Below are 25,294 nucleotides of genomic sequence, written 5' to 3'. Positions count from 1 at the left end.
CTGCTCTCTCGTGCGTAGTGTAGTAAAACCGAACATATATTTATAAAACGTAGCAGTAATAACTACATGCAGTAATATTGCATTGATTAACGTGCGGGTGTCTGGCTTGGCTGAGGTGACTGTTCCAGTCAGTCAAAGATCATCCCTTTCTTCGATCCGCGTGGTCCCCGGCCACCCACAGAACCACACCACGAACTCAAGAGTCCGCCACGCCTGCTTCTCTTGCACTATATTATAATCAACATTCTGATACAATACAACCACTCCATCACTCCTCACTTCAATAACACACCACGTTGCGATCGCCTGTCGTGCTGCGCGCAGTCGCAGACGCAGACGAACGGATCCTCCGCCTTCTGCCTGTCCGGCCCGCGAGATATCTCGGCAGGAGCACATCGACTTCGCTAGCATGCTACCCTTCCAGCTCCCGGTGACGGCTTCGTCTGCGGCCTCGGCCGCGACCAACCGGGTCAACGCGGACCAGCTGGTTTGCAATGCCTCCCAGCCAGGTACTTTCATCTTTCCGCAGCCCACCGGAGTCCCGCACCAGCCAAATTCAACAGAACCCACTGTCGCGTTTGGCGTTGACCACCGGCAGATCTCGGCCCTAGAAGTCGCATTTGCGGACAATCCACGTCCGAACCCCGCTGTGAGGCAGGAGATCGCACGCAATATCGGCATCACTCCTCGCATCGTCCAGGTATTTAAGCTCTCTCGTCTTCTTCAAGTTTGATTGTCCACCCGCAAGAGAGTCAATTGCATTACAAGCCGCTATTTCTGTGATACCAATTGCTATTTATGATATCAGAATCAGTTTGAATTGTGTGTTTCGCTATAAATGTCAAGGGTTTGATGTCGTTACTGTGTATTATCGCGGTACCGTAGCAGCTATTTGATCCGCGGCAAGAACACGACTGCCGCTGCACCATTTCCATACTGTCGTCATTGCTTTACTGCGCTGTCCTGCTAACTTGTAGTAGTTGTGGTTTCAAGAGCGGCGGAAACGGGCAAAAGATGAAAAGCAGTTAGAATCGACCAGAGTCGAGATGATCTTGGCCGCCGCAGGGTCGCCCAGACACCAGACTCCGCAGCAACGGTTAACAGTCGAAGTTGAAGATGACGAGCATATCGTCGCACCTGAACGACCTACCACTCCGCCGCTCAGTCGGCCGTCATCGGCTTCACCAATAAAGGCCCAAGCCGACCAGCAATTTGCTCCACCGGCAACGCCTGCCAAGACGCCAACTCGGACAACACCCGCGCTTCCAGTTACGCCTGTTCAACGTATAACGCGAGACCACACGTCGCCGACCAAATACGCATCGCCGTCGGAAGCGTCCTACGCCTCGCTTGAGCGTTCCCTCGTAGTCGCCGAGGCAGCCGCCAAAGCACGCAATGAAGCCGCTGCGGCAGCAGCGGCAGCCTACGCGCATTCTCCATACACTGTCGTCACCCCGGGCGCAACAGGCGGCTATTTCTACAGTCCTCATCACGGCCAGGTTCATTCGCCCGTGTACGTCGCACCGGGTACTCCAGGATTCCCTGGGGCGCCGAAGGCTCCCCCTATCGGAACGCCGTTCGTCCCCATGACGCCGTCTCCGATCGCATCGCATCATCCGCATGGACAGTACTTGATCAGTCCGATTCCTTTACAGCGAACATATTCCACCCCAGGCCCAATGACGGAACTACAGCAACAACTGCAGTTGTTCTCTCCTCTCGCTGCGCCTAGTTGTTCTGAGTCGAAGCTTGCTGCGCGCCGGCGACGGCAGGGGCCACCCGCTGTCAGGTTGCGACGGTCACATAGCTATTCTGCAACTGCGCCAGCCGAGATTCCCTCAGCGCCGGCGTACATGATGAACTTCCCCACTCCCAGCGCTCCCGCCAGTGGCGCCGTTAGTCCTGTCAAAAGCATGACGGTTACGTCTACAGAGTCGGGCAGCGGCCTCATGCGGCGGTCGAAATCCGTGTCGTTCGTACAATGTCAAGAACCATTGCGTGCGAGAAAGTTGAGCTTATGTGGTGCTGGCGGAAATGCTGCGAGAAATTCTATCGAGACCGGTATTGGTAGCAATATCTCTGGCAGCGTGGACTCATGGACGCAGGAGCAGGAGGATGTTTCGAAGCCCCAGACGCCGATTACACCCGTTTTGTCGATCGCTGGGTCGTTGATGGAGGTAGATGACCATGAGGATTCCGACAGATTGTATAAACGTGTCCGGCGACATACGAAAAATATCCGCGAGGACGACGACATTTCAACAGATGAAGACGAGCCCCACAAACCTATGGATCCTGTCGAGCATTGGTGGGATAATCGGGACCAATCTCCATACAAACAGCCTCCAAATTTCATCGACAACTTTGCGACCGTGCCGTCCACCTTCGTATCTGCTACAACCAGTACACCTGTCGCGACGCTGTTCGCATCGCGCTCAATGTCATTTGAAGAACCTCACACTTTGAGCACGGCGAACACAACAGCAAGTATGCACGCTGCGGCCGCTGAGTTATTCATGAGCTCGGCGGATTATACCAACACAGTCTCCGGAATATCAGACGCCGAGCTCGCGGCTCTGGAGCAGAACCAGCGGTTGCTGATGTTGACCCGCCAATTAGACGATCTGGGCATCTACGGATATGGTGTATTGAACGATTTTACTTGAAAGCAGGAGTTGATAAAATGTGTGATAGATTTCGTCCAAATTTCTGATAGTTATAGACATTGCTTGCTTTGGTTTTCTGTCTTGTGAATAAGGTCATTGTTACCATCCTACCGTCATATTTACGTTTACATTACATTGTGGGTTATTGGATAATTATTATTTGGTGTGTTATTGACAAAAGTTTTTTTTTTGAATTAAGATAGTTTTTGTGATATATGCGAATTTTCATTCATATCATTTATTTCCATTTTTCATAGCTCATACTTCATAATTAACTGTTACTTTGGTAACGTAGCTGGTTAGTTACAATCCATCAGTTAGTTTGTTTTTGCGAATTGGAATGCTCTCTAATTGTTCTCGACCATGGCATTTCGAATAATGTACTGATTCGTCATCGCTTTAAGTGAGCTTTCAGTTCGCTTTTACCGGTCTCGCATGTGAGAAATGGAAGTGTAGTACCTGCTATTCTCGAATGACACAGTTCAGAACTGGCTGCGGCTTGAGTCGAAATACTTTGCCAGCTGTTGAGTGTGATTGGCTTCTCGCCGTTGGCCACTGCGAGCGTATACGCTTAAAGCATATACGATGGGTAACAAGGCTATCGATCGTTACGGCCTGGCATTGATACCTTTTTTCGGAGTCTTGGAAGAAAGTAGTCGATCGGCGGCCGCAGTGATTCGCACGCGGTAGGTTATTTAATTCCCCAAAATCGATCTGCTGAAATTTAGGGGGTTAGTGGGGTTAGGGTCGAGTCGTGGATAGGATCGACACTAAATCGCAGTTCATATAGCAACAGGCTTATGGAAGAGCTGGTTATTGTGTTCGACACTGAACTTAGACTTTTGGGGGTCCGGTGGTTGTGACAGCGAAAACCGATTGCTTCTTGCGCCTGAAATGAGTCCCTCAGGACGATGATTGCATTGGAAATTGCTTAAATTTCTGACTCTACGGGTGGTGGTGGTGGTGGTGGAGAGCTATCTACAGTCCACTCGGCACCTGATTCTGCAAGTATCATGTTTATTTATATACTTTCTAACTCGATTTTGCCATGCCGAGACGATTCATTTCCCCTCTAGTTGCTGCAGTCAATCTCATTCCTTATGGTTATGTAATACTCAAAACGTTTGCAGCATGACTGACCCCACCCGCCAAGGTAATAATTAGTCACGCTACCTTTCTGTGGCTTGGTTCTGCATCATTATGGGTGATATACACCAGTCATGACGGTAGGAGCAAGACATAGTCATTCTTTAAGCTTACTATGGACGGCATTTCATGAAGCAAATAGCCGGGGCACCATGAATACAGTGGTTTAGTGCCACTTCTATCGTCTGCTTGATACTAAGAAGATTAAATTTTATTAATGTATCCTATTACCAAGCGGGAGGATCATGTACATCGTAAACAAACCAAACTACCAAAATTTCAAAAATCAAATGAATGACCCGAGCATCCATATCCACAACCAATTTCGTATCCGTTATTGCCACAAGAAATAAAGTATGCAAAAATATGTACTGCGTACGTACTACCGAAACCCAAAGCGTATTAGTAAATCAAACAAAACGTTGCATGCGATGAATGTATATCAATCACCGTGAGCGACTGGTACACCAGGTGTAGTATGATTTGCACAAATAGTGTTCTAGTATTGCAGAGTAGGCTAAAACAGACGAGTAGATGAATACAATTAGCTGGAAGTGTCGGATAATTTCTTGCCGAGAAGTTTGCGACCGATAGTGCCAAAGCATACTGAGCTGCAGAAGAAGATGGACGCGATCCATGTTGCAACGGCGATGTAGTCCTCTGTCCAGCCAATCGAATTCCTGCGCAGATGAGATCAGTACTGTAAAAACACTAGCCACGCAAACAAAAACATACGGAAAATGGCTGGGATATGCCCAGGCAAACACGCCGGTACCCAAGATAGCAGTGAGGGAGGAAAGAATAAAGCCATTTGCAGAAGTGTCAAGTGCAAACCACAAAATGGGATTCAAGAAGGCAAGAACAATAGCTCCTTGCAGCGTTGACGCCCATGGCAGCCGTCGCTGAACGAATCAGTATAATCCAAAAATAGACATGCAAGCAGAACTTACAATTCCGTACGAGACACCAATAAAGACTCCGACTGCACGAACGATGGGGTTCCAAGCAAACATACTCGATCCAGAGCTAGAAGAAATCTTCGGACCCAGAATCGCTGGCGATATCGAATCGACAAAGGGCAGCAAAGCACCGAGGAAAACGCCCAGTACGCCCCAGGTAAGTGCGAAACTTCCTGTCGGATCGATGTTCAGCGTAGTCGGGGTGACATAATGATTGTCCTGGAGCTGTGTAACAAGGTGACCGTACGCAACGCCGAAGGAAAAAAGCAGACTGATTTTGACGAACACGATTAGTCGTCCAGATGCTGTCGATGACAGCGGTCGGTCGGAAATTGTTTCGCGCGCAGGACTGTACCATCGGTCGCCCGGCTTGAGATTCGAAGCTTTGCTTCTAGACGAACCATTTATCGTTGGCTGCACCACGTTCTCGTTCCGACGTAGTCTCGCGAGACCGTCACCGTACAACTTTGAGGAGGACGGGGAGATCGACGGGCTAAGGATATCCGGTGTAGGAGCGCGACTGGGGTCAATGAGATTGGAGCCGAAAATGCCAGCAAGCGCGGACGACGTCAGCGTCACGATCGACTGTGACTTGTGAGGCGTGCCTCCGCTGTCGTCGTTGTTGTCGTCATAGAGCGAAGACGAATGCGGGCCCTGCGTGACCTGGTCCGACGGCGGTATCGAGGCGAAGTTGCGAACAGGCCGCGGACTCGCGAGAGTGGCGCTGTCCATGTTGGAGTTATAGTGTGGAGACGGTAAAAGTGAGCGTGAGCGTGAAGTGGAAATATAGCTTGTAAAAGTCGAGAGGGGATGATTTTATTTATACGACAGGTCAACAGTCTTGAGTAGTAAGGTTGCAATTTGCTACTTCGTCCAGTGAGGGTGATGGTTGTGGCAAGATGCACGTGCCGACCTACTAACGTCACTATACTGAAGCGGCGTCAAAATAAGCCGACAAAAACATCTACTAGTGCAGACACAAACCCCTTTGATTTCATAACGCTTTCGAAGGTATTCGGGACTAGTAGCTAAATGACCGGACAATCAGCGTCCAGTCAGCGTCCAGTCAGCGTCCAGCAAAGGTGACAAACATTGATGACCTTGAGGATTCGGAAGACGCTTCTGCTTCCGTGATCATATCGAACACATTGGGTTAGACGGTTTGAAGAACAGGACATGAATGAATGTGACGATGTACGGTTATCAATGATCCCTGAGTTTTTAAATGGTTGTCATAGGATAATCTTATTAATCTCATAAAACATATTGGCGATGCAACGCAAATTAATAGGACCTTCGGTCTCCGCAGATATTTATCGGCAACCCTGGGCACATTATGACGGAAAATCGCAGAACAAAGCCGCTTTTCACCAATCACTGACCATGAAGAATATATCTACGGGTCGTTCTGCGTTCTTTCCCCCGGTTCCGCCTCCAGGCTCAACAGGCAGGACTAAGATTAGTCGCTAGCGGTCACAAGTTGTACGAGAGATGTATGTATAATATATACGATTGAGTTGATTCGATAGTGTTCATTTTGCCGTATCATTGCCGGCTTAACTTCGTGGTATTTCTGACCAGAAGAACTCAAAACATGCGCTAAACCCTATTGGCTATGGCCTTGCCCGTTTTAGCCTCGGTACAACTCCGGCATAAACCTTAATTGTTAAAGGGTTAGGGCCGATAATTAAGAATCTGAACGTAAAACTATGCACTTTGATCGGGCAAAATTATTTCGCCATTTAGAGTCTGCTCTATTCACGACTATTCGCTCTGCGAAATGAAACTCCTCACCGCAAACTTCGTCCAGTGCACAGTGAAGGCCTGTGGATCCTCGCCTGACTGCTTTCCCCTCCATTTCGACCAGCAGATGCCGGATATCCCTCTCGAACTCGTTCACGAGGACGTCGATTTCAGTCCAGAGTTCATCTGTAACATCCTCCCTCGGATAGAGTGGGCGGCCCTACTTACGACTGCCAGAGAAGTATGTGAGACGAAACAGCGTTGGCGATGTAGATGTGCTGATATTATCTATAGTTGGGCAACACCCAGCTGCCAGAGGCAAAGCCCGAAATCGAGAATCCGCATGCGCCAGAGAACGCACAGCTCCTCAGAGACTTGCACACCCTGCTGTTGGAGGTATGCATAATTCATATACATTTCCGGCAGTCTATGCTAACACTCAGCAGACGCAAATCAGTCAGGGATCAATGCGATGTGCAAACTGCGGTCACATCTACTTCATTCGCGACTCTATCCCCAACTTCTTACTACCCGGTCATCTAGTTCAGTAGCTGCCTGAAATGGGGCGCGGATTGAGTGCACTTGTATTATAGAAAAGCATGCCGTCCTTTGTATTGTACAATAGGTTGGAATGGTGTTAGTGATCGTCACATTGGAAATCTATCGAAATGGCATTTGATTACAGTGCGTTTCAACAACGTGCCTTTGCATTATCCGTGAAATTATTACAGTTTTAGCAAGCCTTCGGATCACAAATTATATTCTGTTCCTTGGGACCCGACGATTATATATCGGGTAAGACGGGCGATACACAACTTATGCGAGGATATTTTCATTAGTGGCATCAACACAAAAGAAGTAAAGATCATCAAAAACTACAATTCACATTTTACAGTCATGCCAAGTATCATTGTCATCAATCAGTTACTTCCATAGTGGTCGACGAAGTACTTATTCTCCTTCACGACTTTGACAAAATCTTTCACCGAGGTAGAATGGCACCACGGTTTCACTGAAATCTCGGTCGCGACAAATTTAGAGAAGCATGACGACCAGTCTAGACGGGGATGCAATTTTACGACCGAGTCAATTGTCTCCGGGGATATTAGTGTCAGGAGAGACCCCACATTGTCTGAGCTTGTTAGTACATAGGTCTTGAACAATTGCCTATGAGAATGAAGATAGGATGCCTTACCAATCAATGTCGTCAACTGAATAATGAGCCCGATAAATGTGATGGTTCCATTAACCTCGACATCCTGATGCCGCAAAATAGCTTCCGCGACGGCATCCGCCTCGTCTTGCGGCGCGGATCTATTGAGCAAAAATTCCCGTGCCAGAAACGCCCCGTAAAAGTCGAAGCTCATCCGCGTTGCGTAAAGAAACTCGTCGGCGGTGGCAATGTCATGCAAAAGACATGTTAGTGCGTAGGTTTGCAGGATCGTAGCATTGTTTGCGTGCTCGGGGAACTGTTGCGCGATGATCACGGCTCCTGAAGTTGTTAGCCAGGACTGACAATGCAAATGCTGCGACGTACCGTAGTAAAATACCCGATGAGAATGATTGAATGTCTCGGGCGGGAGCTTCGACTTTGCGAATTCTCGCGCTGCCTCGACGATGGGAACGGCGGGCAACGTCACAGAGGTCGTGACGTCGACTGGAGTTGGTTTGTGGAGATAACCCCGTCCTTTCAGTAATTCCTCGATATTGCGCGGCACAGGAAAGAATCCGTAGTCAGCTGGTGAGGTCATTATATGAACTGGCGCGGTCCTCTACTGCCAGTGCTGTAAATTTGGTGAGGCCGGTGAGTTGCTGCATGGGATCAACGACTCTGACGTCAAGGGCCGTCGGCCTCATTGTCGGCGGTCTTTGAATACCTAAACCAGAAAGCAAGCGACTCCTCAATATGGCGACGTACTAATAGTTGCTGTGCTATCTCCGAGATGAAAGGCAAGGCCCAGCAGCGGCCAATATATGATTTGCTATCGTTCAGTCGGCTTGACTGGGAACCGGACGCGGCTCAGACCCAGATGTCAATTTTTTGTATGGCTCACTCCAAAACAGGAAGTTAGCTTAACCTCGCGAGGATATTTCATATTATCCGATTACTCATGGACCAATGTATATTCTAATAATCCTTAAGGACCCAAACGGATCGCCAATGGCCATTGTGGGAAGTAGCACGCCTCAGCTTTACTATACGAACAGTGGAACTAATCCTATACCAATTTATCGTACATATAATACACAAACACAAACACAAACCGCACACAGCATACATTAGACATAGATTACAATATACTACATCTAATTAACCTCGACATCCTGCTTGATAGACTTGACACTGACAGAATCCTTGACGGCAGTATCGCGAATCTTGTCGTCCGCTTTATTGGCGTCGCTATCGTCTCCAGATCTATCGTCATTCTTTCCTTGTTCATCGGCACCATTGTTCTCCAACTGCTTTGCATGCATCTCGCGCGACCAGTACGCCTTCCACATCTGCTGGCGCGCGCGCCGTTTTTGTCCCACAAACGCATTAAACTCTAACGCTGCAGACGCAGCCTCGACCATCGAATGCAAGGGCGCACGCCTTGTCGTGTCTTCGCGTATTCCTTTGGACGGCGTTGCGAAGAACTTCATAGGCTCATCCTGTGGATCCGTCGTGCTATTTGACGACGCCGTGAATATCCGCACGATGCGATCCAAAGGGATATCAACGATCTTCGACGACCCTCGCGAGCCAAAAACGATTTGTCCGTTTGAATCGCCACGCGCAATTCCTTGAAACACCATACTTTCGAGCGCTGATGGCGTCGAATCTAGCTGACCGGAACCCTGAAATCCTGGGGTGGACGTAGCAGTGTGTGCGTTGGGTGTCAAGTGTTGGATAAACACAGGTTTCTTCTCAACCGCGAAATCGTTCTCAGTGAAACCCTCGTCACGAGCCTTTTGCTCCCAATAATCATCTCTCACACGACGGCCATCGACGACAGCTAAACTACCAAATGCTCGAAACATACTGCGCGCCGAAACGAGCGCGATCTGACGAGATCTATAGGCGTAAGGAAGCAGACCCATTTCAATGAGCGCTTCTTTATCGCCTTGTGTGGCAATAAGTTTATATAATGATCTGTTCTTATTGAAAAGGAGGTATGAATCCCGATATTGGAGCTCCTTCGCACATTCGGTGGCCATCATAAATATCTTAGTTCCACGGTTCGGTAACGTAAATGTTCGCATGCGGAACTCGCGGCCATCTAGTAAAGCTCCGTCGGCGGATAGCTTAGCTTCACCCTGCGGGTCGATTTCTGCTACGATGTACTCATCGCCATCTTCGTTCAATACTTCAGTTGTGTGTTGGCTGCCTGGCATTGGGGCAGGTACTTTCGACTTGCTTGACGATTTTGTAACTGCGTGTGAGCTACGCGGCCGCGGAGACGACGTAGCAGAAAGCGCTGCAGTGGCGAGTCTGCGTCGATTTCTCGCTACTGAACTAGCCCGAGTGCCAGGTGGAGGCGTAGATACTGACGACGAAGGGGTGCCGCGTCTGGATTTGGGAACGACAACCGTATCCTTAGCTTTATTGCCTTCCTGATCTTCAGCTTCGGCATCGTCTTGCACGTGCTCTGCATTTTGATAATCTTCCATGTCCTCGTCCTCATCTATTTCACCTTCCTCCTTCTGATCATCATCATCGTCGTGATACTCGTCCTCGTCCTGACCTTGAACAACTGGAACCTGTAGCTCCGGCTCTTCCTCAGCCTTGGGCGATTTCTCAATTGTCTCGTCAATTTCGCCGTCTTCCATATCCTCATCGTCCGCGCGAATTGCTGACTGATCTATATCGCTCGACTCTGTGAATAGTGTTAGGACCAATAGCATGCGATCTTTCTCATCGCGAACCATACCTTCACCTGACTCTGCACATCCATTTGACGATATATCTCCCTCTTCATCTATATAGGGATCATCGTCGTCGTCATCCTCCTTTACAGCAGGCACGATAGCAGGTGTATTCGACCTTGACCTGGATCGTGACACAGAGCTCAAACTTGAACTTGCTTTGCTCCTACTGCCCTTACCGTGCGTACTTCCTCGTGCTGAACTGCTCCGCGACCGTTTAAACGGACTCGCACTCCGGGAGGAGTAGTCTGAGTCGTTTGAATCTGCCATTGATGTCGCTAAATTGGGCAATTAGATGTGCTGTCGTAGTAGAGTAGTAACTCCCGAGCCAATTCGATTTATGCGCAGAACGCCTGTGCGGATGTGCAGCCAAGTTCAGCATGATTATATTTGCACAAGAATTCCGCGCGTCACTCAATTTAAGTCAATGCTATCTGAAGGTGACATGGGAAGCAAATTACGTAAGTATTGTAATACTATGCGGATATACCGTATTGCAATCGCTGTTATGTCCGCGAGAAATCTAATTGTAAGCTAGCCAGATACAGTATGTAATTAGCCGTATGAAGGCTAGCAGTCCTTGCAGGGCCGTCACCCTGCCTGACGGTTGCGGACACCATTCTCTAGTCTGTGGCATTTTCGCATCATCATCATCGACCGCACTCTGCACCTGGCATCCGTTCGGTTAGAAAGACGAAATGTTGTTCTCGTCAACTGTCAAGGGTGCCGTTCTGGCCCTTGGTGCCTCTTTATCAGCTGTATATGCGTTCGAAGACACCTCGCCATTAATGTTGCTTGCGTCAAAGAAGTAGGTTGCCTTTTCGTTTCAAAAATCGCGATCTCCGGTCATTTCAATTTATGCAGTTGATTATTTGATAATACTTGTTTGTAACTACTATTGGATTCAGTTGGAAATTAGTTTTGGAAACAAATATCGGCAGCGCAGTATGTCAAGACCGCCACGTGATGAAAGCACACCAATAAGGTCGATGACAGCCTCAGCAAGTCTGGAAGAATGTATCCGTCTAGTCTTCACACATAGCATGCAGCGAAGGATAAGGAGTTAGGCATCACTTGAAGTCTAAGCTGACTCAAGTGGATCGGAGACAGTTTTACCAATTGGTGGTATCAACAGTAGATGATAAATCGTATTCAGTTCAATAGTTTGGGGGGAGGGGGGGTTAGAGATTGTTCTGCGATTATGAGAGTTGCCATCTGTGACGTATTTCGAATAGATGAAGGAGTACAAGTATCAGCCTCTTGGGGTATCGGTTTGGACTAGCACTTCTTCCGCGGACTTAGGTGTGTCCACAATCAGTTGATATATACGATCAAAGACGTGGAAGATGTTAACTGCTGAGATGGAACGAATTGCCAATAATTTTCGAGCCCACGCGATATAGCTTCGAGTAAACTGCTGACAACTATAGGATATCCGCCGTTCACGATCACCTTTCGTCCGCCTCGATCACTTCTGCAGAGCACTTCCATGACCTTGCTCGCAAGCTTGTTTCCGAATTCCAGGCTGGCACCTACATTGTTGTGTCCCAACCTGGCCTTCACGCCTCTGATTTTTCCACTGCTACAGCTGAGAGCACCACCCCCCACCTCCGAAAGCTCTACCAGCAGGCTGAGACTGCGTACGCTGTCCGCAACGCTCACGGTGCTTTCAGCATGGAAACCCTCGAGAAGCACATCGTAGACACCTGGGGCGCTGAAACCATTGTGATTGACGCCGCCTCCGATGCTTTCACCATCCCTTCCAGTGAGAATCCTAAGCTCGTCCGGGTCGATTTCCCAGTCCTCCCAGTGGATTACACCCGTGCCTCTGCTTTGGCTGACAACGACGCTTTCCTTTACTCCATCATGTCTCTTCTTTCATCTGATGACTTCGCTGTCGTCTACACTTCTACTCCTATCTCGCGTCCGTTCATCGCTAAGCGTAATGCTGTTTCTTATGCCAGTGATGCTACTACCCCGATCAACTCCTCGGACTACTCGAACACCCTCGCAGCGGCTGCTCGCACTGACGGTTCCATCTTCACAAGATACCAGTTTTTCACCCCTGGTATGTTCATGGCCATTATTGCCTCCATTATCCTTGTCGTCATCCTTGGTGTCGGTCTCTACTCGATCGCCTCAATCAAGATCTCGTACGACGCATTCGAGAAGGAGATGGGTCCTCAGACCGTTCAGGCGGTGAAGAAGTAAAATGGTTCGGATCTTTGTGAAAAGTTCCCATTGTGTTAATTAATTGCTGGTTTTATATTGTCATGAATGTTGATTGATTCGGTTGGAGTTGTACTCTATCTCTTTATTTTACGGTCGGTGGTTACATACACATACAATTTCCTTTTGTTTAATGTCATTTTTGTTACACACATTTCATGGGATGGTTGGGAAGTAGTATGGACTAGTAAAATTGTATTAGCACAATGGTTATGAATAGAATCGGTTGTATGAACCGCAAGTAAATTCGGCGACGTAGGCGTCTGTGCATACCGGGGATTTAATTTCAGCGAGATAATAAGTGACCTACGGCGTTCGCTAATGGTTTCATAATTTGCAACGACTTACCAACGTTGTCGGTATTATTAACTAGAATTCGGGAAAAAAATATTTATATTTGGCGAGTGAACAGAGGCGAAGTCTGCTCGCACGGGAAGCCTTCGAACGTCATTGAGACGGTCGAAACCTTAAACCCTTGTCCGTCACGCCAATAGTATCCCTCTGACTTCCTGACCTCTTTCTTACTCGATATCTCCTACACACGGGTGTGCACAAGAGCAAGACTCTGGAGACTAGGCGGCAATGCCAGCCAAATCACCGACACCGACGACAGTGTCGTCCGGTGAATTATGGGTTCCGCACCGACCTCAGGGCCCGCGCCGGCTGACGTCTTCCTCATTGCCTCCAATCTTCGCGGTTTCTCCGGACAAGGAGCGGTTACTGCTGCCGCCAGTGTTATATCAGGCTATTTTGTCCTACCTGCCGCTGAGTCAGTATGTTGCTTGTGCACAAGTGAGTCGCGCATTCAGGCAAATCGTGTACGATGATGCTGGATGGATTAGTCGGTTGCGGAAGATGAAGGTCTGGGACGATGCAGGAGCCGCGTCGTTTCAGAGCGACGAAAAGAAATGGACGAAAGCGAGGTCGATTATTATGCAGGATCTGGCGTCAAGTAAGTCTAATTATTGTTTTATCATAGACTGCCGTTGCTGAAGGTGGGATTCATGACAGAAAATATCACGCCTTTGAATGTCCTCGAGACCGTCCACTCGATCCCCGGCTACGCACGTCATGAGTTCGCACGAGTATACAAATTACTTGCGCCGCTATATTTTGACCTTACACGGCCTGCGCGTGCGTCCCAATTTGAACCGCAGGTTTTCAAAATATACCGCACGCCGGAACTCCAGACATTGGTCCTACGAACACTCATCCAATTCTCCAATGCATTAACGGATGACGATGCAGATGAGCAACGGCAACGGCTCTATGGAATTACGGAGATTTTTGAAAATGCTGCGATCAGGGAACTCGAAACCGGGCTCGATGCTCAAGATTACGAGGGACGCGCACGACGTTATGCCATGGTCTTGACAATGTTGAATGGTGGCAATACTGCTGTCCAAGCGTTTATACAAAGAAGCAAGCTACTTCTTAGCACAGTAACTCCCGGCACTTCCACGTGCTTCCTGGTGGACGAGAAATCGGGGCAGATCAAAGTTGATCTAGAACCAGTCAAAACTTTTCTGCGACAATTGTCCGATGACATACTGAAGGAGGCATCCATCATAGGACAAGTATTCAGCACAAAGAATGACGTTATTAAAAAGGCGACATTGCATATTGTTGAACGGGTCATTGAGGATATTCTGGGTGACTACTGTTTGGTTCTTGTTGATCGATCACATGAGATCGATTTAGACTTGTATTTACAGGTTGTCTCCGGAACGTACGAAGCTCTCCTACAGTTTGCGTATAGCCTCCTGCTAGAAGATCGTGATACCGATGACAAAGCTTTACGAGAAACTCTGCGACCGTTTCATTTGTCGGTTCATGCTGTCATCGATCGGATTTACGAGCAACACGTCGATTTATATCTCCAGGAGGAGCTTGATCGATTTCGGGCGAAATGTGACGGAGAGGTTTCCCGATTCGATCGTAAAGCCGCCCAACAAGAGCAAGAGCAGGAGACTATTTTGCGGAACAAGTACCGTGAAATGGCCATTCTCCAAGACAGTAGCGGTGCCGAAAAATTTGACTTCCTGACTTCGTTTAAGAAGGTGTTATTTCTTCCTGTTGTAGCCATCGGTAGTCCAGTTATGCACGCTTCATCATCGTCGTCACGGGCGTCGTCGTCTATGAAAGATGATACGTCCGAAAAGCTATCGACACAGACAAGTGCGACCAGCAAGGAGCCGCTTCCGTCGACAGAGTTAGCCGCCAATGCGGCTATTCTTAACTCAAGATTAGCATCCATTCGAAATCTGTTTTCGCTCGAAGTTGCGCTTGACTTAATCCAGGCCGCGCGAGAAAGTATTGAAAGAACAGCTCTCTTCGCTTTGTTCGATGGCCAAACTGGAGAAGAAGCCAAGGAACAATGCCAGCTTATATTTACAGCCTTACTAGAATTTCTCGGATTTCATCATATTCAGAACGGCTTTGAGCGGGCATTGAGCCATCTTACGGAGTACAGACCGCCTACTACCACTGATGATGGAGGAGAAGGAGAGCGTCCGCAGCAAGTCGAGCCACTGGTTACCTTTTTGGAGCTTGTCAATGTTGGTGATCTTATTCAACAGATGGTCGACGTGTTTTATGAGAAAGAGTTGATTTCTCGGAAATTTCTTGACAGAACAGATTTCTTGAGTCCTGCTGTTAAAGAAAAGCGACGATTCGAACAAATGCTGGATGAACATGTGGCCCTGGGCCTTAACCGAGGTATTGATGTCCTGATTGAGCAGGTGAACTATTTCCTCGCCACATATCAGCGACCAAACGAATTTAATGTCAATAATGACACTGTAACCGGAAACTTTGTGGCACATGACTCTCAGTTCTTCGACTCAAGGCTAGGACCGACTGAGGCGGCCATTAAAGTTGTCAACACTGTTTCGTCGCATACAAAGTTGTTGAATGGAAACACAGATAAGACGACATTGGATGTGTTCTTGCAAGAGGTCGGGCTACGGCTGTACAGTTCCATTGGAAAGCATATCAAGCGGCAGACTATTGCTGTCGATGGTGGTGCAGTACTTTTAATTTCTGATTTGAACTACTATTACCGGTTCGTTGAAACGTCTTTGAGGCAACGACCGTTACTTCCGTATTTCGCTGCGCTAAGAGAGATTGCTCAGCTGTATCTTATTGACGCCAAGAGCGCGCGTGAAATTGGTATCGTGATGAGCGATGTTGTACAGAAGTTTGCTGGAATAGTGACAGCCGAAGATGTGCTCGAGTACGTTCAGCGACGTGCAGATTGGATTCTTGTTAAGAGAGACGTTGAAAAAGCTGTATATGGATTGGGTCTTACAGATTGCCTTGTCATGTAAGGAGTTTAGTGCTAATGATTTGTACGTGAGTATTTTGGCATTTTTAATGTAAAATTGTTTGGGTTTAGCATGACTTGATACATTGTTTGTCTGTTGTGGGTTGAAGATATTTTATTCTAGCCACCACTGTATAATATACACCTCAGTGTTTCCAAATTTTCACCGTTTTGTCTCTGCCACCACTAGCAACCACCTTTCCGTCCGAACTCCACTCAACCGCGTAGACCTCGTCTTTGTGACCAGGCAGATCCATGTATAATTTTCCATTCCGCACATCCCAAACCTTTACGGTACAATCCTTTGAACCAGTTGCTAGTAAACGTGAATCTGCCGACCACGAACACATGTACACTGCGGCGACATGGCCTCTAAGGGTTGTCAGAAATGCTCCTGTTTTACCATCCCAGAGTTTGATACTATTGTCAAACGAGCAGGAGGCAAGTATTCGACCGTCAGGCGAGAAAGCGACATGATTAATAGCTTTTTGATGGCCAACCATTCTGGCGACAGGCTTAGCATTCATGCTGGACTCCTCAACTGTACCATTCGGGAAGGGGTTCCAGAGGTACATCGTCTGATCGTCACTGGCTGTTACAACCCGTTCAGTGACGACGCCATTCTGCGTACTGGCTTTCAGAAATCTAGCTCTTGAATTTATCCGAAGCGATTCGTCGTCATCAGTTGCAAGTTTGTCCTTCGCAAATGGGTCAAATCCTCCAGTCTTGAGCATGAAATCAGTACTAAGCGCGACGAAATTAACCCAGTGAGCATGCGCATGTAATGTCTTGATTAGCGTGATGGTAGTTCCTGTGGCGTCCCAGACTTTAATAGTTTTGTCTTGCGAACAAGAGTATATCACACCAATACCGCTCCATCTGGCACATGTGACACATGCAGTATGTCCACTCAACGTCTGACTGCTCGCTCGAGTAGCAACATCCCAGATTCGCACTGTCCCATCCTTCGATGTGCTAGCAAGTCGCATACCCTTCCGGCCACCTAACAAATGCAGTGGTTCAAATGTAAGAGAGGTGATCCACTTGCTATGCCCTTTCATCGCATTTCCAATTTGCATTCCCGTCTTGATGTCCCAAAGTCGCACCGAACAATCCATGCTGCCCGTCGCCAAGAAGGTTGCATCGGGACTCCACGCAACACATAGGACCCACTTCTCGTGGCCTTTCATAACCGCGACAGGTGTCCCCATATCCGTATCCCACAGTCGTGCCGTGCCGTCTCCACTTCCAGTAACTAGTTTCGCTCCGTTCTTGGGAGAGAAGGCCATAGACAGGATAGTGCCGCCATGTCCGGACATTGTCGCAGTACAACGCGAAACTGACTTCACCCGGAAAACAGCCTGCGGGACGTATTCCAGCGTCAAGACATCTTCTGTGCTGCGGTGCTGGGGACGGAGGATGTCGCAGTATAGATCAGAGGTTATTGCGATGGGATTTAGCCCGTCCACTAGAGAAAAAGTGTATGGAGTTGGGTCGTCGCTCTACAGACTCTGTCAGTAATGCGTCCTAAATGTCTACATCCAGCATTTGAGAACTTACGCTTCCTAATAGACCATTTAAAAGTAGTTCCAGCTGCTTCACATTACTGCTTCCGGGAATAAGATGTATGCCACCTGCCAACACTTGTCCTGTATCAGCAGCCCGGAACTGAACCTGGACGAGTGGTAAATCTTCTGGAATAATATTCGCGTCCTTTGGCTGCTGCGCATCACGCCGTGCACGCTTAGACGGTGGTGGAAGGACCGTCGCCATTGCGTGGTGATCGAGGGGGGATGATCTGAAATGTGAGAGGTAACAGAGCCCGAAAATTTTTGGGTTTATGGTGCGGCGTCAAACTCTTCGGTCGAACAGTATCGTGCGGGCAGAACTATACTTATCTACAGCGCACCAAACTTTCGAAATGCTGCAATAACTTGCATGATTATGTAGACCTCAAAATAATTTTATTTTGCGAATTTTAGCAAAGTCAACTGCTGCAATGTCGCTTCGACTGAGTCCGGACTTCCAGACCATCAACCAATCCTGATTAGCCCCTGAAAATTGATTGGGTTAGGGCTATTCTTCCTAGTTCGGCATATGTCATTTTGAATCGGCATTAAAATCAGCAATATTAAGTATCCTACCATAACTGAAACATGTCTTCAGCTCGTTATGCCACTGTGAAGGAAATGCGACTATAAAGACGGTGATAGACGGACAATGACTTCAGCAATACTTCCCATGTATGGATTAGCCAAAGCAACCTCTTGTGGGTACCCGTTGCATTGAACCATCAGTTGCCCTTCGTATGGTAGCAATTCATAAAACTCAGTATTTGGTTTGTAATTATGAACTAGTTAGCCTAGATAGGAACATCGTTGCTCTTTTTCTGGTCAATAGATAGTGCTCCAAAGCACCAGCGACGGTTGTCAATTCTAATGGTGCCCATAACTCAAGTAGACCTTAGCTTTTAGGATACGCTACATGTCAACTATTATTTACACATTCTTCAGCTAACTGAATAAGTCAGCATCGAACAACGTGTAAATAACTTAAATTGAGTTGTCTAAATGTCACAGCAGACAGAATCGATAGGAAAGAATAATACTGCTTCCCTAGATGTAAGGTGCAATCGTGAATAGCATTTGCTGTCGTTTAGGACTAACCCAGACAAGGAAATAGGATGGATCATAGTCTGTATTGCAGCTCTGGCTAAAGGTTCAACTGTATTCTACTTGTCGATACTAATGACAGTTTTGCGAACAGTCTGAGTCATACCGATCTGCGAACTGCTGCGCCGTCCTGTATTGCTGTCATCACTTATAGTCGCAATCATTTCCGAGGAAGGCACTAAACAGTAATAGGTTTCACTGGTCGATGCCAGTCATTTAGCTGCCGAATATATTGCCGCGTCGTCCGACTTCTAGTAGAAATATAATTTGCTGGTCATTAGGGTTTGCATCGGTACTTAACTGTTGCGTGTGTGTTCACTTCTGTGCCCACGCCCAACGCTCGGCTCTCGACCGGCTCAGTCAAAAGAATTTCCGCATCTCTCCGCCCCAAACTCCCCAACATATCTCTAGAAAGCTAGTCTTTCCGATATTATTCAACCACAGCCACGATGTCCGCACCAGGAAGCATATTTCAGAGATTCCAGAAGTTCTTCTTCAGCAAAGACTTACTTCGGTGGGTGGATTTTGCATGTCAATGTGATTGGGAATAATATGTTGTGCCGCGCGGTCGAATCGCGTGAGCTTTGATTATTTGCTGAACAGAGATGTAATTGAAATGAATTAGTACTAACATATCCTCGATTTAGATGTACGTTTCTGATCTGATTCCCGTGGGTGGTTGCGTAGATGATTACTAATCCAATTATCATCCAGATGTTTGCTCGACTCATTTTTGGGGTAAGCTGCAATATCAATTCGATTTCTTTATAGTGGATAGGATTATTGACTAGCAATCACTGTGCAGGGCCTGTCTCTAACTTCGGCATCCCCATTGCGGCTGTGATGGATACGAAGAAGGACCCTATCCTCATTTCCGGACCCATGACGGGCTCGTTGATTCTTTACTCGCTGGTTTTCATGAGATATTCGTACGTTTCTCTTCGGTTGGCGGGTTAGGTATATAGCAAGTTTCAGCTAATAATGCGGCTAGAATGGCCATTACTCCGAGAAATTATCTTCTCTTCGGCTGTCATTTGGTTAACGAGTGCGCGCAGTTAACACAAGGTTTCCGATATCTAAATTACCACTACTTTGGTGGCCGCGAGAAGTCCCTTGCGGCAGGCTCTCCTTCCAACTAAGTCAATATTGATTAAGTATTGAACTACGAAGACGATATACATTGTAGTAGATATGTTATTTGTGTGCAGGTCACATATTGTCACATTTCTCATAGACTTAGGTTATTGTTCAAGTGATTGTTAGCGGGATTACATATTGAGCATTATGCGTTGTGCCAGTCCCAGGAGCTCTGGTTTTATTTTATTTTGGGAAGGATCACATCGTATATAGATGTAGCTGGTTCTCAGACGAGAGTACTATAACTGTATGCAATAATGTTTACTTAGACACTAAATTGGTGTACGTTGGATACTTGAAGCGAATGAAGTACAAATCTTTCATTATGCTTCATGATAACAAAAAGAAATAATCCCACAATACAAAGCAAATGGATGATTTTTAATACGAAACCAACAGATTGTTACATCTAATCCTCGATCTCCTCCTCCTTCTCTGAAATAACCTCTTCGACAATCTCCTCGATAATTTCAGTGCCGTCCTCCTCGCTCTTGAACGCAAGCGGGACAACGCCGCCTCTGTCCGCTGCAAGCTCCGCCTCGACGGCCTTTCTCCACGCTCGCCATTCCTCGAGCAACCGTAGCCGTTGGGCAATAAGTTCCTTGCTAGCCTGGGACTCTTCCGCAATATCTTCCTGGTCGAAAACTTTGCTGTATTCTCTGAGATTTTTGCGGACTTCCCGCTGCTGATCTTTCGTCAGAAGCGTAGGTGGCCGTGGACGCCACAAGAACTGTTTGAATCGCTCGACGTGTTCTTCTCTCAGCAGCTGTCCCTTCAAGTCCCAAATTCGATAGCCAGTCTCCATTGCGCGTCCCCACATCGAGGACGAGGTCGCGACGTATCGGCCGGTTGGATCCCACTCGATATCGGTAAGCTGGTAGTGTTGGCCGGATGCCATGAGTGTCAAGTTTGCAGGAACTTCCTCCGCGCCGGGAATCTCCTTTTTCTCGCCTTCGAAATCGAAGTCCCAAAAATCGAGCTCACCAGTGTTGTTGGAAGTACCGCCGACAGCGGCAACAACGACAAAGCGGCCATTTGATGACCAGAAAATCGAGTTGGACGACTTGCGCTCAACAGTCATAATCTGTCTGAATTGACCGTTCACTCCCTTTGACCGTTCTAAACCATAAAATGAAACTGAGGTCTTGATAGGTCCACCGGGACCTGGCATTCCTGGAACCTTTCCTGGCGGTGGTCGCGCTCCAAGAGGAGCACCAGGAGCGGTAGGCACGTCGGATGTAGAAATAATAACCAGTCGGTCTCCAGCCGGTTCCCATGCAAAGTTGATCACAGTTTCTTTCAGCTCGACAACTTCAATAGGAATGTTCTTCTCATTGAGGCGGAAAAACTCAAGGTTCGTGAATGTAGATTTCTTAGTCTTCGTAAATCGGACAACCTTGACGCAGAGGAAGGCGCCCTTGTTTTGCCAATGTAATCTGCACTCAGCGACGTTGAAAAGATTTCGCGTCCGGATGACTTCTTTAGAAGGTATGGTCATGAGCGTGACTCGGGCGGATTGATTGTTCATTTCAGGAGTCCAATACGAGATGACATGCTCGGGTTCATCCTTCTTGCCGGTGCCCTTGATGACGGCAGGCGAGAATTCAAAGTCGACAACACCATCAATCCTGATCGACTTCTTATCCAAGAGTCCCATACCGGGAGTCTCATACACGAAGATCTGCTGGCCAGGAACAACACGTGCAAGATACTTGTCATCCGATGTCCACTTGAAAGCAGGCCAGCTGATCTTCTTGGGACCCTGGGGCCCAGGGCCGTTCTCACTATCAGGCCCAACCGCAGAAGAAAATGTACGAACAGGCATACCAGTCTGCACATTCCACACGACGATCTGCTTGCCCTCATCTGCAGTTGTAAAGGGAAAGCTGGCACGCATTGGCGAGTTCTCGGGAATAAGCTGAATCGGCTCGGGAGACCAAGTGACAAGATAATTTTCGCAGGGTGAGAAGTCGAGTAATTGAACGCCAGGATGTATGAATCGAGCCTTACGACCAAACTCATCGCCACCCCACAACTGAACACCCTGATGATGCACAGAGCAAAGATACGTACCAAGCGGTGACCACGCGACATACGTTTCTGTCCAGTTGCTGCGATTGACATTAACTTCCGGAACCTCGGACTTGCGGTTCCAGAATACACCAACGCTCTCGCCCTTGTACAGAATAAATTGGTCTACTGAGTTGGGCTCCTTAAGCCAGCTTCGAAGATGCTCCTGAAAATCATGGTCAGATGAGTGATCTAAGTTGGCTGCAAATCAACTAACATACTTGTTCAACGTAAGGCTGCTCTGGGGGCTCATTGTACTCCTCGTCCTCCTCATCGTCATCGCCGTACTTCTTGATATCTGTAAACTTGTTGACAAGCAACGTGTGCTTGTTATCCAGTCGCTTGTTGTTTAGTCCACGAACAGCATTATCTGCCTGTTCCACAGTTTCAAATCCGATAAATAAGTAACCCTTTGATTTGCCATCAGGACCCATAGGCATATAGAGACCGTCCTCACGAACTCGCCCTGCCTCGGAGAATAGTTTCTTCAATACTCTTGTCAGCGCATCAACTTTCTTCTCCGTCACAATAGGCGCCCCGTCGATGACGACGGCTGTGTCCAGAATCGTCCGCGAGTGATCCTCGATTCTTGCCGGCATTATGGTGGATGGAATACAATTCTCGGTGGCACGAGTGCTTCTGAAGTTTCAGTTGCTTGAGGCAAAAATTTTTGTGACGGGCCTGTGAAGGTAAAATCCAACCCATTTTAAGCAAATATATTGGGGATGAAATTCAGGGAATAGTTTTATTATAGTGCTTATAACTGGTACTACCAGCACCAGTATAGTAGACACTAAGGGTTTCGTAGCCGCTTAATTCCCCAGTGGATGGTAAAATTCTACCGAGTTGCAATTACATTAGCAAGGACTGTCAAGGATATTGCGCCGTCCAATGCTCAAGCTACTAATATTTACTTTTACCGGCACCTGGTAGTGGGCTGAGCACTATCTGCCAATGAATTTCGAGGGTCATTATCCTTCCTGGAACCACATTGAGCGATCAGATTGAGAATAAATAGTTAATACATTCATATCCTTCACTCTTCTGTTCACGCTTGCTCCATAATAGATAGTTAAATTCTTAGCAAATTATTCATATCAATGCCCCAAATCTGTGCTCATAGTCGCGTTCACGCAAACTTCTTGCTCGTCGTTGGTCCTCGAAATCAATCGACCGTAAAACGTTAGGTTGATTTGAACGTTGTCGTGGGATTACAGGTGAGCTAGGCGCGTACGGACCTGGACTGGCACAACTAGAGAGGGTTTAGTGTCGTTGGCATTGGCGATGCCAGCTAAGGCATTAAAAAATTTGTGAGCCAAAGGCGACCGGGCCAGCACTACCCAGCCAAACTTGCGATCCAATCACTGGGATAATAATTGCGTATTATAAATCATTTGAGTCATTGTTGCTTGCGGGTTTAATAACGACAATTCGAGATGGCTGGAAACTGGGGTAAGTTTAACTTACTTTCTGTTCGCCACACATGCGAGTTGCCCTGTGTCTCTCGATCAGCGTACTTTCGATAACGTGCACAATGATGCTAATGACCAGTAGATGATGAAGAAGATGAGTCGCCTAACTCGACCCCAGCAAAGTTGGTGCCGAAATCGAAATGGGACGACGAAGAGGATTCTGACGAGCCAGTGTTGGATTCATGGGACGCTTCAGAATCCGACGATGAGAAGCCAGCAAAGCCCGCCGCGGCTATACCACCGAAAAAGACGTTGAAGCAGAAGATCGCGGAGCGTGAGGAGGAGGCGAAAAGGAAAGTAGAGGAGAAGTTGAAGGAGCTGGAAGCCGAGAAAAATGAGACACCTGCTGAGCGACGCGCTCGATTGCAGGCAATTCAATTACAGGCTGATCTTGATAATGCGGCGGATTTGTTTGGAGATGCGGTTGAATTGGAGGACGCGAAGGTCCCGGCAGTTAGGGCACCGGCTGAGAGTGGAGCCCCGGCAGGGGAGCCTGCTCTTGAGGACCTGGCAGTTATGAAGCCAAATACAAAGGAGCAGTTTGATGAGCTGAATACGCGACTTGGTGCCTTACTTACTGGTCTGTCGCGAAATCCGGCCTATGCTACTACATTTTTGCCTTCTTTCATGAAGGCATTGGTTCAGCCGCTAAATAGCGAGCAAGTACGCAAGTGTGCCAGTGCATTGACTGCTGTCAGTAACGAGAAAATCAAGGAAGAGCGAGCTGCCGACAAGTCGAAGAAGAAGAAAGCGAAACCTGGACTTGCGAACGCGTCCGCGAAGATTGACGATGCGGTTGATACCACGAACTACTCGAGATACGAGGAATTTGACGATTTCATGTGAGGGAAAGGGTGTCGCGAAAGATTGTACAATAGGTCGGAAGAATGCACAGGTTGGTACTCATGTATTAGAAATAGAGTAAGGTGCACGCGGAACATTTGTAATAAATGCATTATTTAAAAAATCAAACTGTGTATATTAAAAATTACATCCTCCTTAGATACACCTGTACGCCATAATCCCTCTATAAATACCGTTGTCTACTCGGCTTGTTCGGAATGAATACTGCTGCGAATACTTCCTTCTCCAAGGCTGCCATAGAAACTGCTAACCTCGCTATCGTTGTCGTTGGCCCGCACGGTATTCGCTGATTTTGTCGGCCTCAGCGGCACAGAGACAACGAAATTATCCGGCACAATCTGCGCATCCGCCAAGCCAAAGTCTTCGTACTGTTCCGACCTTGCACCGTCTCCGTTCATGTCATCTGCCTCGTCGTAATAGAAATTACCGAGAGAGTTCCGTCGGGAAGGTGTAAGGAAACTCGCGGTCGAAATTAGCGATGGCGTACGTGTTCTCGTTTTCGAAAGTTTAGTTGATGTTGCATTGTACGATCTCTGATTTCGTGACCTACTATATTTTAGCGTCATATTACTCCGTCGCAAACAGAAAGGAATAACGTACTCTCCTCGGGACGAAATCCTCGGGAACCAGCCATCGAACCAGCTCATCCTACCTCTCGGCCGACTGCCTCTCCGAGAGCTTAACAATGTAGTCAACTCATCCACGCCACTGCCGTCGTCCCCAACTAGACTGATACTGTCAAAGCTGGAGATTCGCCGTGGCTGCGGTACACCGTCGCGCATCTGTTCGGCGTAAAAATTGAAATCAAAGAAGTATGACGGATGCGGATCAGATGCGGGGCTATTGTGGCGTCGACGCCTGCATGCGCAGCACGGAAAGCAGATCGCGAAGATATTCATGTTAGTGCGAGTACTGTGCTGTTTTGCTCCACGACTACTATGATCTTTTGCTCCTGGTCGTGGTATGACTGCGAGATGAATAATTCAGTCAGAAAGCTGGCGCCGCAGCTTGAATCGATGCAGCGTCGGCGACGGAGGAATGGGGCAAAAAGTTTGGCCAAGCAGACCATACTAGCCCTTGCCCTGGACACATTTCGTCTTGCCCA

At 47.8% G+C, this 25,294-nt stretch overlaps 12 protein-coding genes across 12 annotated transcripts; 6 read left to right on the top strand and 6 right to left on the bottom strand.

Moving 5' to 3' along the window:
- Positions 1 to 409: 409 nt before the first annotated feature.
- V1513DRAFT_361263 (uncharacterized protein) lies at positions 410 to 1,766 on the top strand (the record flags this gene model as incomplete). The annotated part of the gene is made up of 2 exons (XM_066894734.1): positions 410 to 700; positions 981 to 1,766. Coding segments are annotated over 2 exons (1,077 nt in total), but the record flags the coding sequence as incomplete, so codon positions are not given.
- Positions 1,767 to 4,005: 2,239 nt separating this feature from the next.
- V1513DRAFT_437316 (insulin-induced protein-domain-containing protein) lies at positions 4,006 to 5,649 on the bottom strand. Its single transcript, XM_066896902.1, has 3 exons — positions 4,763 to 5,649; positions 4,548 to 4,714; positions 4,006 to 4,492 (listed from the first exon to the last, which is right to left on the bottom strand). The coding sequence occupies exons 1-3, from the start codon at positions 5,501 to 5,503 to the stop codon at positions 4,357 to 4,359; spliced, it is 1,044 nt and encodes a 347-aa protein (XP_066755873.1). The 5' UTR covers positions 5,504 to 5,649; the 3' UTR covers positions 4,006 to 4,356.
- A 902-nt stretch (positions 5,650 to 6,551) lies between these two features.
- V1513DRAFT_373842 (uncharacterized protein) lies at positions 6,552 to 7,065 on the top strand (the record flags this gene model as incomplete). The annotated part of the gene is made up of 3 exons (XM_066894829.1): positions 6,552 to 6,755; positions 6,809 to 6,910; positions 6,961 to 7,065. The coding sequence occupies 3 exons, from the start codon at positions 6,552 to 6,554 to the stop codon at positions 7,063 to 7,065; spliced, it is 411 nt and encodes a 136-aa protein (XP_066755872.1).
- Positions 7,066 to 7,334: 269 nt separating this feature from the next.
- On the bottom strand, positions 7,335 to 8,510 carry V1513DRAFT_437312 (uncharacterized protein). The gene is made up of 3 exons (XM_066896901.1): positions 8,052 to 8,510; positions 7,710 to 8,006; positions 7,335 to 7,646 (listed from the first exon to the last, which is right to left on the bottom strand). Exons 1-3 carry the CDS (start codon positions 8,263 to 8,265, stop codon positions 7,435 to 7,437), a joined length of 723 nt encoding a protein of 240 aa, XP_066755871.1. The 5' UTR covers positions 8,266 to 8,510; the 3' UTR covers positions 7,335 to 7,434.
- A 184-nt stretch (positions 8,511 to 8,694) lies between these two features.
- Positions 8,695 to 10,819, bottom strand: V1513DRAFT_409345 (chromatin remodelling complex Rsc7/Swp82 subunit-domain-containing protein). The gene is made up of 2 exons (XM_066895688.1): positions 10,426 to 10,819; positions 8,695 to 10,371 (listed from the first exon to the last, which is right to left on the bottom strand). The coding sequence occupies exons 1-2, from the start codon at positions 10,688 to 10,690 to the stop codon at positions 8,822 to 8,824; spliced, it is 1,815 nt and encodes a 604-aa protein (XP_066755870.1). The 5' UTR covers positions 10,691 to 10,819; the 3' UTR covers positions 8,695 to 8,821.
- Positions 10,820 to 10,987: 168 nt separating this feature from the next.
- On the top strand, positions 10,988 to 12,891 carry V1513DRAFT_437306 (BIG/ATPase V1 complex, subunit S1). Its single transcript, XM_066896900.1, has 2 exons — positions 10,988 to 11,228; positions 11,851 to 12,891. The coding sequence occupies exons 1-2, from the start codon at positions 11,119 to 11,121 to the stop codon at positions 12,629 to 12,631; spliced, it is 891 nt and encodes a 296-aa protein (XP_066755869.1). The 5' UTR covers positions 10,988 to 11,118; the 3' UTR covers positions 12,632 to 12,891.
- Positions 12,892 to 13,157: 266 nt separating this feature from the next.
- Positions 13,158 to 16,129, top strand: V1513DRAFT_394378 (exocyst complex component Sec10-like protein). Its single transcript, XM_066895335.1, has 2 exons — positions 13,158 to 13,601; positions 13,661 to 16,129. Exons 1-2 carry the CDS (start codon positions 13,232 to 13,234, stop codon positions 15,976 to 15,978), a joined length of 2,688 nt encoding a protein of 895 aa, XP_066755868.1. The 5' UTR covers positions 13,158 to 13,231; the 3' UTR covers positions 15,979 to 16,129.
- On the bottom strand, positions 16,121 to 17,747 carry V1513DRAFT_373991 (WD40-repeat-containing domain protein; the record flags this gene model as incomplete). The annotated part of the gene is made up of 2 exons (XM_066894835.1): positions 16,121 to 17,476; positions 17,535 to 17,747. The coding sequence occupies 2 exons, from the start codon at positions 17,745 to 17,747 to the stop codon at positions 16,121 to 16,123; spliced, it is 1,569 nt and encodes a 522-aa protein (XP_066755867.1).
- A 1,079-nt stretch (positions 17,748 to 18,826) lies between these two features.
- V1513DRAFT_437300 (uncharacterized protein) lies at positions 18,827 to 20,159 on the top strand. Its single transcript, XM_066896899.1, has 3 exons — positions 18,827 to 19,160; positions 19,438 to 19,575; positions 19,638 to 20,159. The coding sequence occupies exons 1-3, from the start codon at positions 19,096 to 19,098 to the stop codon at positions 19,783 to 19,785; spliced, it is 351 nt and encodes a 116-aa protein (XP_066755866.1). The 5' UTR covers positions 18,827 to 19,095; the 3' UTR covers positions 19,786 to 20,159.
- Positions 20,034 to 22,597, bottom strand: V1513DRAFT_394370 (uncharacterized protein). The gene is made up of 2 exons (XM_066895334.1): positions 22,075 to 22,597; positions 20,034 to 22,019 (listed from the first exon to the last, which is right to left on the bottom strand). Exons 1-2 carry the CDS (start codon positions 22,450 to 22,452, stop codon positions 20,193 to 20,195), a joined length of 2,205 nt encoding a protein of 734 aa, XP_066755865.1. The 5' UTR covers positions 22,453 to 22,597; the 3' UTR covers positions 20,034 to 20,192.
- A 557-nt stretch (positions 22,598 to 23,154) lies between these two features.
- On the top strand, positions 23,155 to 24,297 carry V1513DRAFT_437295 (eukaryotic translation initiation factor 3 subunit J). The gene is made up of 2 exons (XM_066896898.1): positions 23,155 to 23,305; positions 23,408 to 24,297. Exons 1-2 carry the CDS (start codon positions 23,290 to 23,292, stop codon positions 24,169 to 24,171), a joined length of 780 nt encoding a protein of 259 aa, XP_066755864.1. The 5' UTR covers positions 23,155 to 23,289; the 3' UTR covers positions 24,172 to 24,297.
- On the bottom strand, positions 24,284 to 25,201 carry V1513DRAFT_437294 (uncharacterized protein). Its single transcript, XM_066896897.1, has one exon. It carries the CDS (start codon positions 25,086 to 25,088, stop codon positions 24,369 to 24,371), a length of 720 nt encoding a protein of 239 aa, XP_066755863.1. The 5' UTR covers positions 25,089 to 25,201; the 3' UTR covers positions 24,284 to 24,368.
- Between the last annotated feature and the right edge of the window lie 93 nt (positions 25,202 to 25,294).

The sequence above is a fragment of the Lipomyces chichibuensis genome (genome assembly GCF_038497645.1).
Source record: "Lipomyces chichibuensis strain CBS 12929 unplaced genomic scaffold V1513scaffold_3, whole genome shotgun sequence".
NCBI classification, from domain to species: domain Eukaryota; kingdom Fungi; phylum Ascomycota; class Lipomycetes; order Lipomycetales; family Lipomycetaceae; genus Lipomyces; species Lipomyces chichibuensis.
Note: the sequence above shows the minus strand (reverse complement) of the source record. Positions and strands in the feature narration are given on the sequence as shown.

Coding starts and splice junctions, on each gene's coding strand:
- V1513DRAFT_437316 (XM_066896902.1), bottom strand. CDS start 5,503: ATGGACAGCGCCACTCTCGCGAGTCCGCGGCCTGTTCGCAACTTCGCC. Junction 4,715..4,762: donor TTGGTGTCTCGTACGGAATT/GTAAGTTCTGCT, acceptor TGATTCGTTCAG/CGACGGCTGCCATGGGCGTC. Junction 4,493..4,547: donor GCATATCCCAGCCATTTTCC/GTATGTTTTTGT, acceptor TCATCTGCGCAG/GAATTCGATTGGCTGGACAG.
- V1513DRAFT_437312 (XM_066896901.1), bottom strand. CDS start 8,265: ATGACCTCACCAGCTGACTACGGATTCTTTCCTGTGCCGCGCAATATC. Junction 8,007..8,051: donor TCATCGGGTATTTTACTACG/GTACGTCGCAGC, acceptor TAACAACTTCAG/GAGCCGTGATCATCGCGCAA. Junction 7,647..7,709: donor TCAGTTGACGACATTGATTG/GTAAGGCATCCT, acceptor TAACAAGCTCAG/ACAATGTGGGGTCTCTCCTG.
- V1513DRAFT_409345 (XM_066895688.1), bottom strand. CDS start 10,690: ATGGCAGATTCAAACGACTCAGACTACTCCTCCCGGAGTGCGAGTCCG. Junction 10,372..10,425: donor ATGTGCAGAGTCAGGTGAAG/GTATGGTTCGCG, acceptor CACTATTCACAG/AGTCGAGCGATATAGATCAG.
- V1513DRAFT_437306 (XM_066896900.1), top strand. CDS start 11,119: ATGTTGTTCTCGTCAACTGTCAAGGGTGCCGTTCTGGCCCTTGGTGCC. Junction 11,229..11,850: donor ATGTTGCTTGCGTCAAAGAA/GTAGGTTGCCTT, acceptor TGACAACTATAG/GATATCCGCCGTTCACGATC.
- V1513DRAFT_394378 (XM_066895335.1), top strand. CDS start 13,232: ATGCCAGCCAAATCACCGACACCGACGACAGTGTCGTCCGGTGAATTA. Junction 13,602..13,660: donor TATGCAGGATCTGGCGTCAA/GTAAGTCTAATT, acceptor GATTCATGACAG/AAAATATCACGCCTTTGAAT.
- V1513DRAFT_437300 (XM_066896899.1), top strand. CDS start 19,096: ATGTCCGCACCAGGAAGCATATTTCAGAGATTCCAGAAGTTCTTCTTC. Junction 19,161..19,437: donor TTCAGCAAAGACTTACTTCG/GTGGGTGGATTT, acceptor ATTATTGACTAG/CAATCACTGTGCAGGGCCTG. Junction 19,576..19,637: donor CTGGTTTTCATGAGATATTC/GTACGTTTCTCT, acceptor TAATGCGGCTAG/AATGGCCATTACTCCGAGAA.
- V1513DRAFT_394370 (XM_066895334.1), bottom strand. CDS start 22,452: ATGCCGGCAAGAATCGAGGATCACTCGCGGACGATTCTGGACACAGCC. Junction 22,020..22,074: donor AGCAGCCTTACGTTGAACAA/GTATGTTAGTTG, acceptor CATGATTTTCAG/GAGCATCTTCGAAGCTGGCT.
- V1513DRAFT_437294 (XM_066896897.1), bottom strand. CDS start 25,088: ATGAATATCTTCGCGATCTGCTTTCCGTGCTGCGCATGCAGGCGTCGA.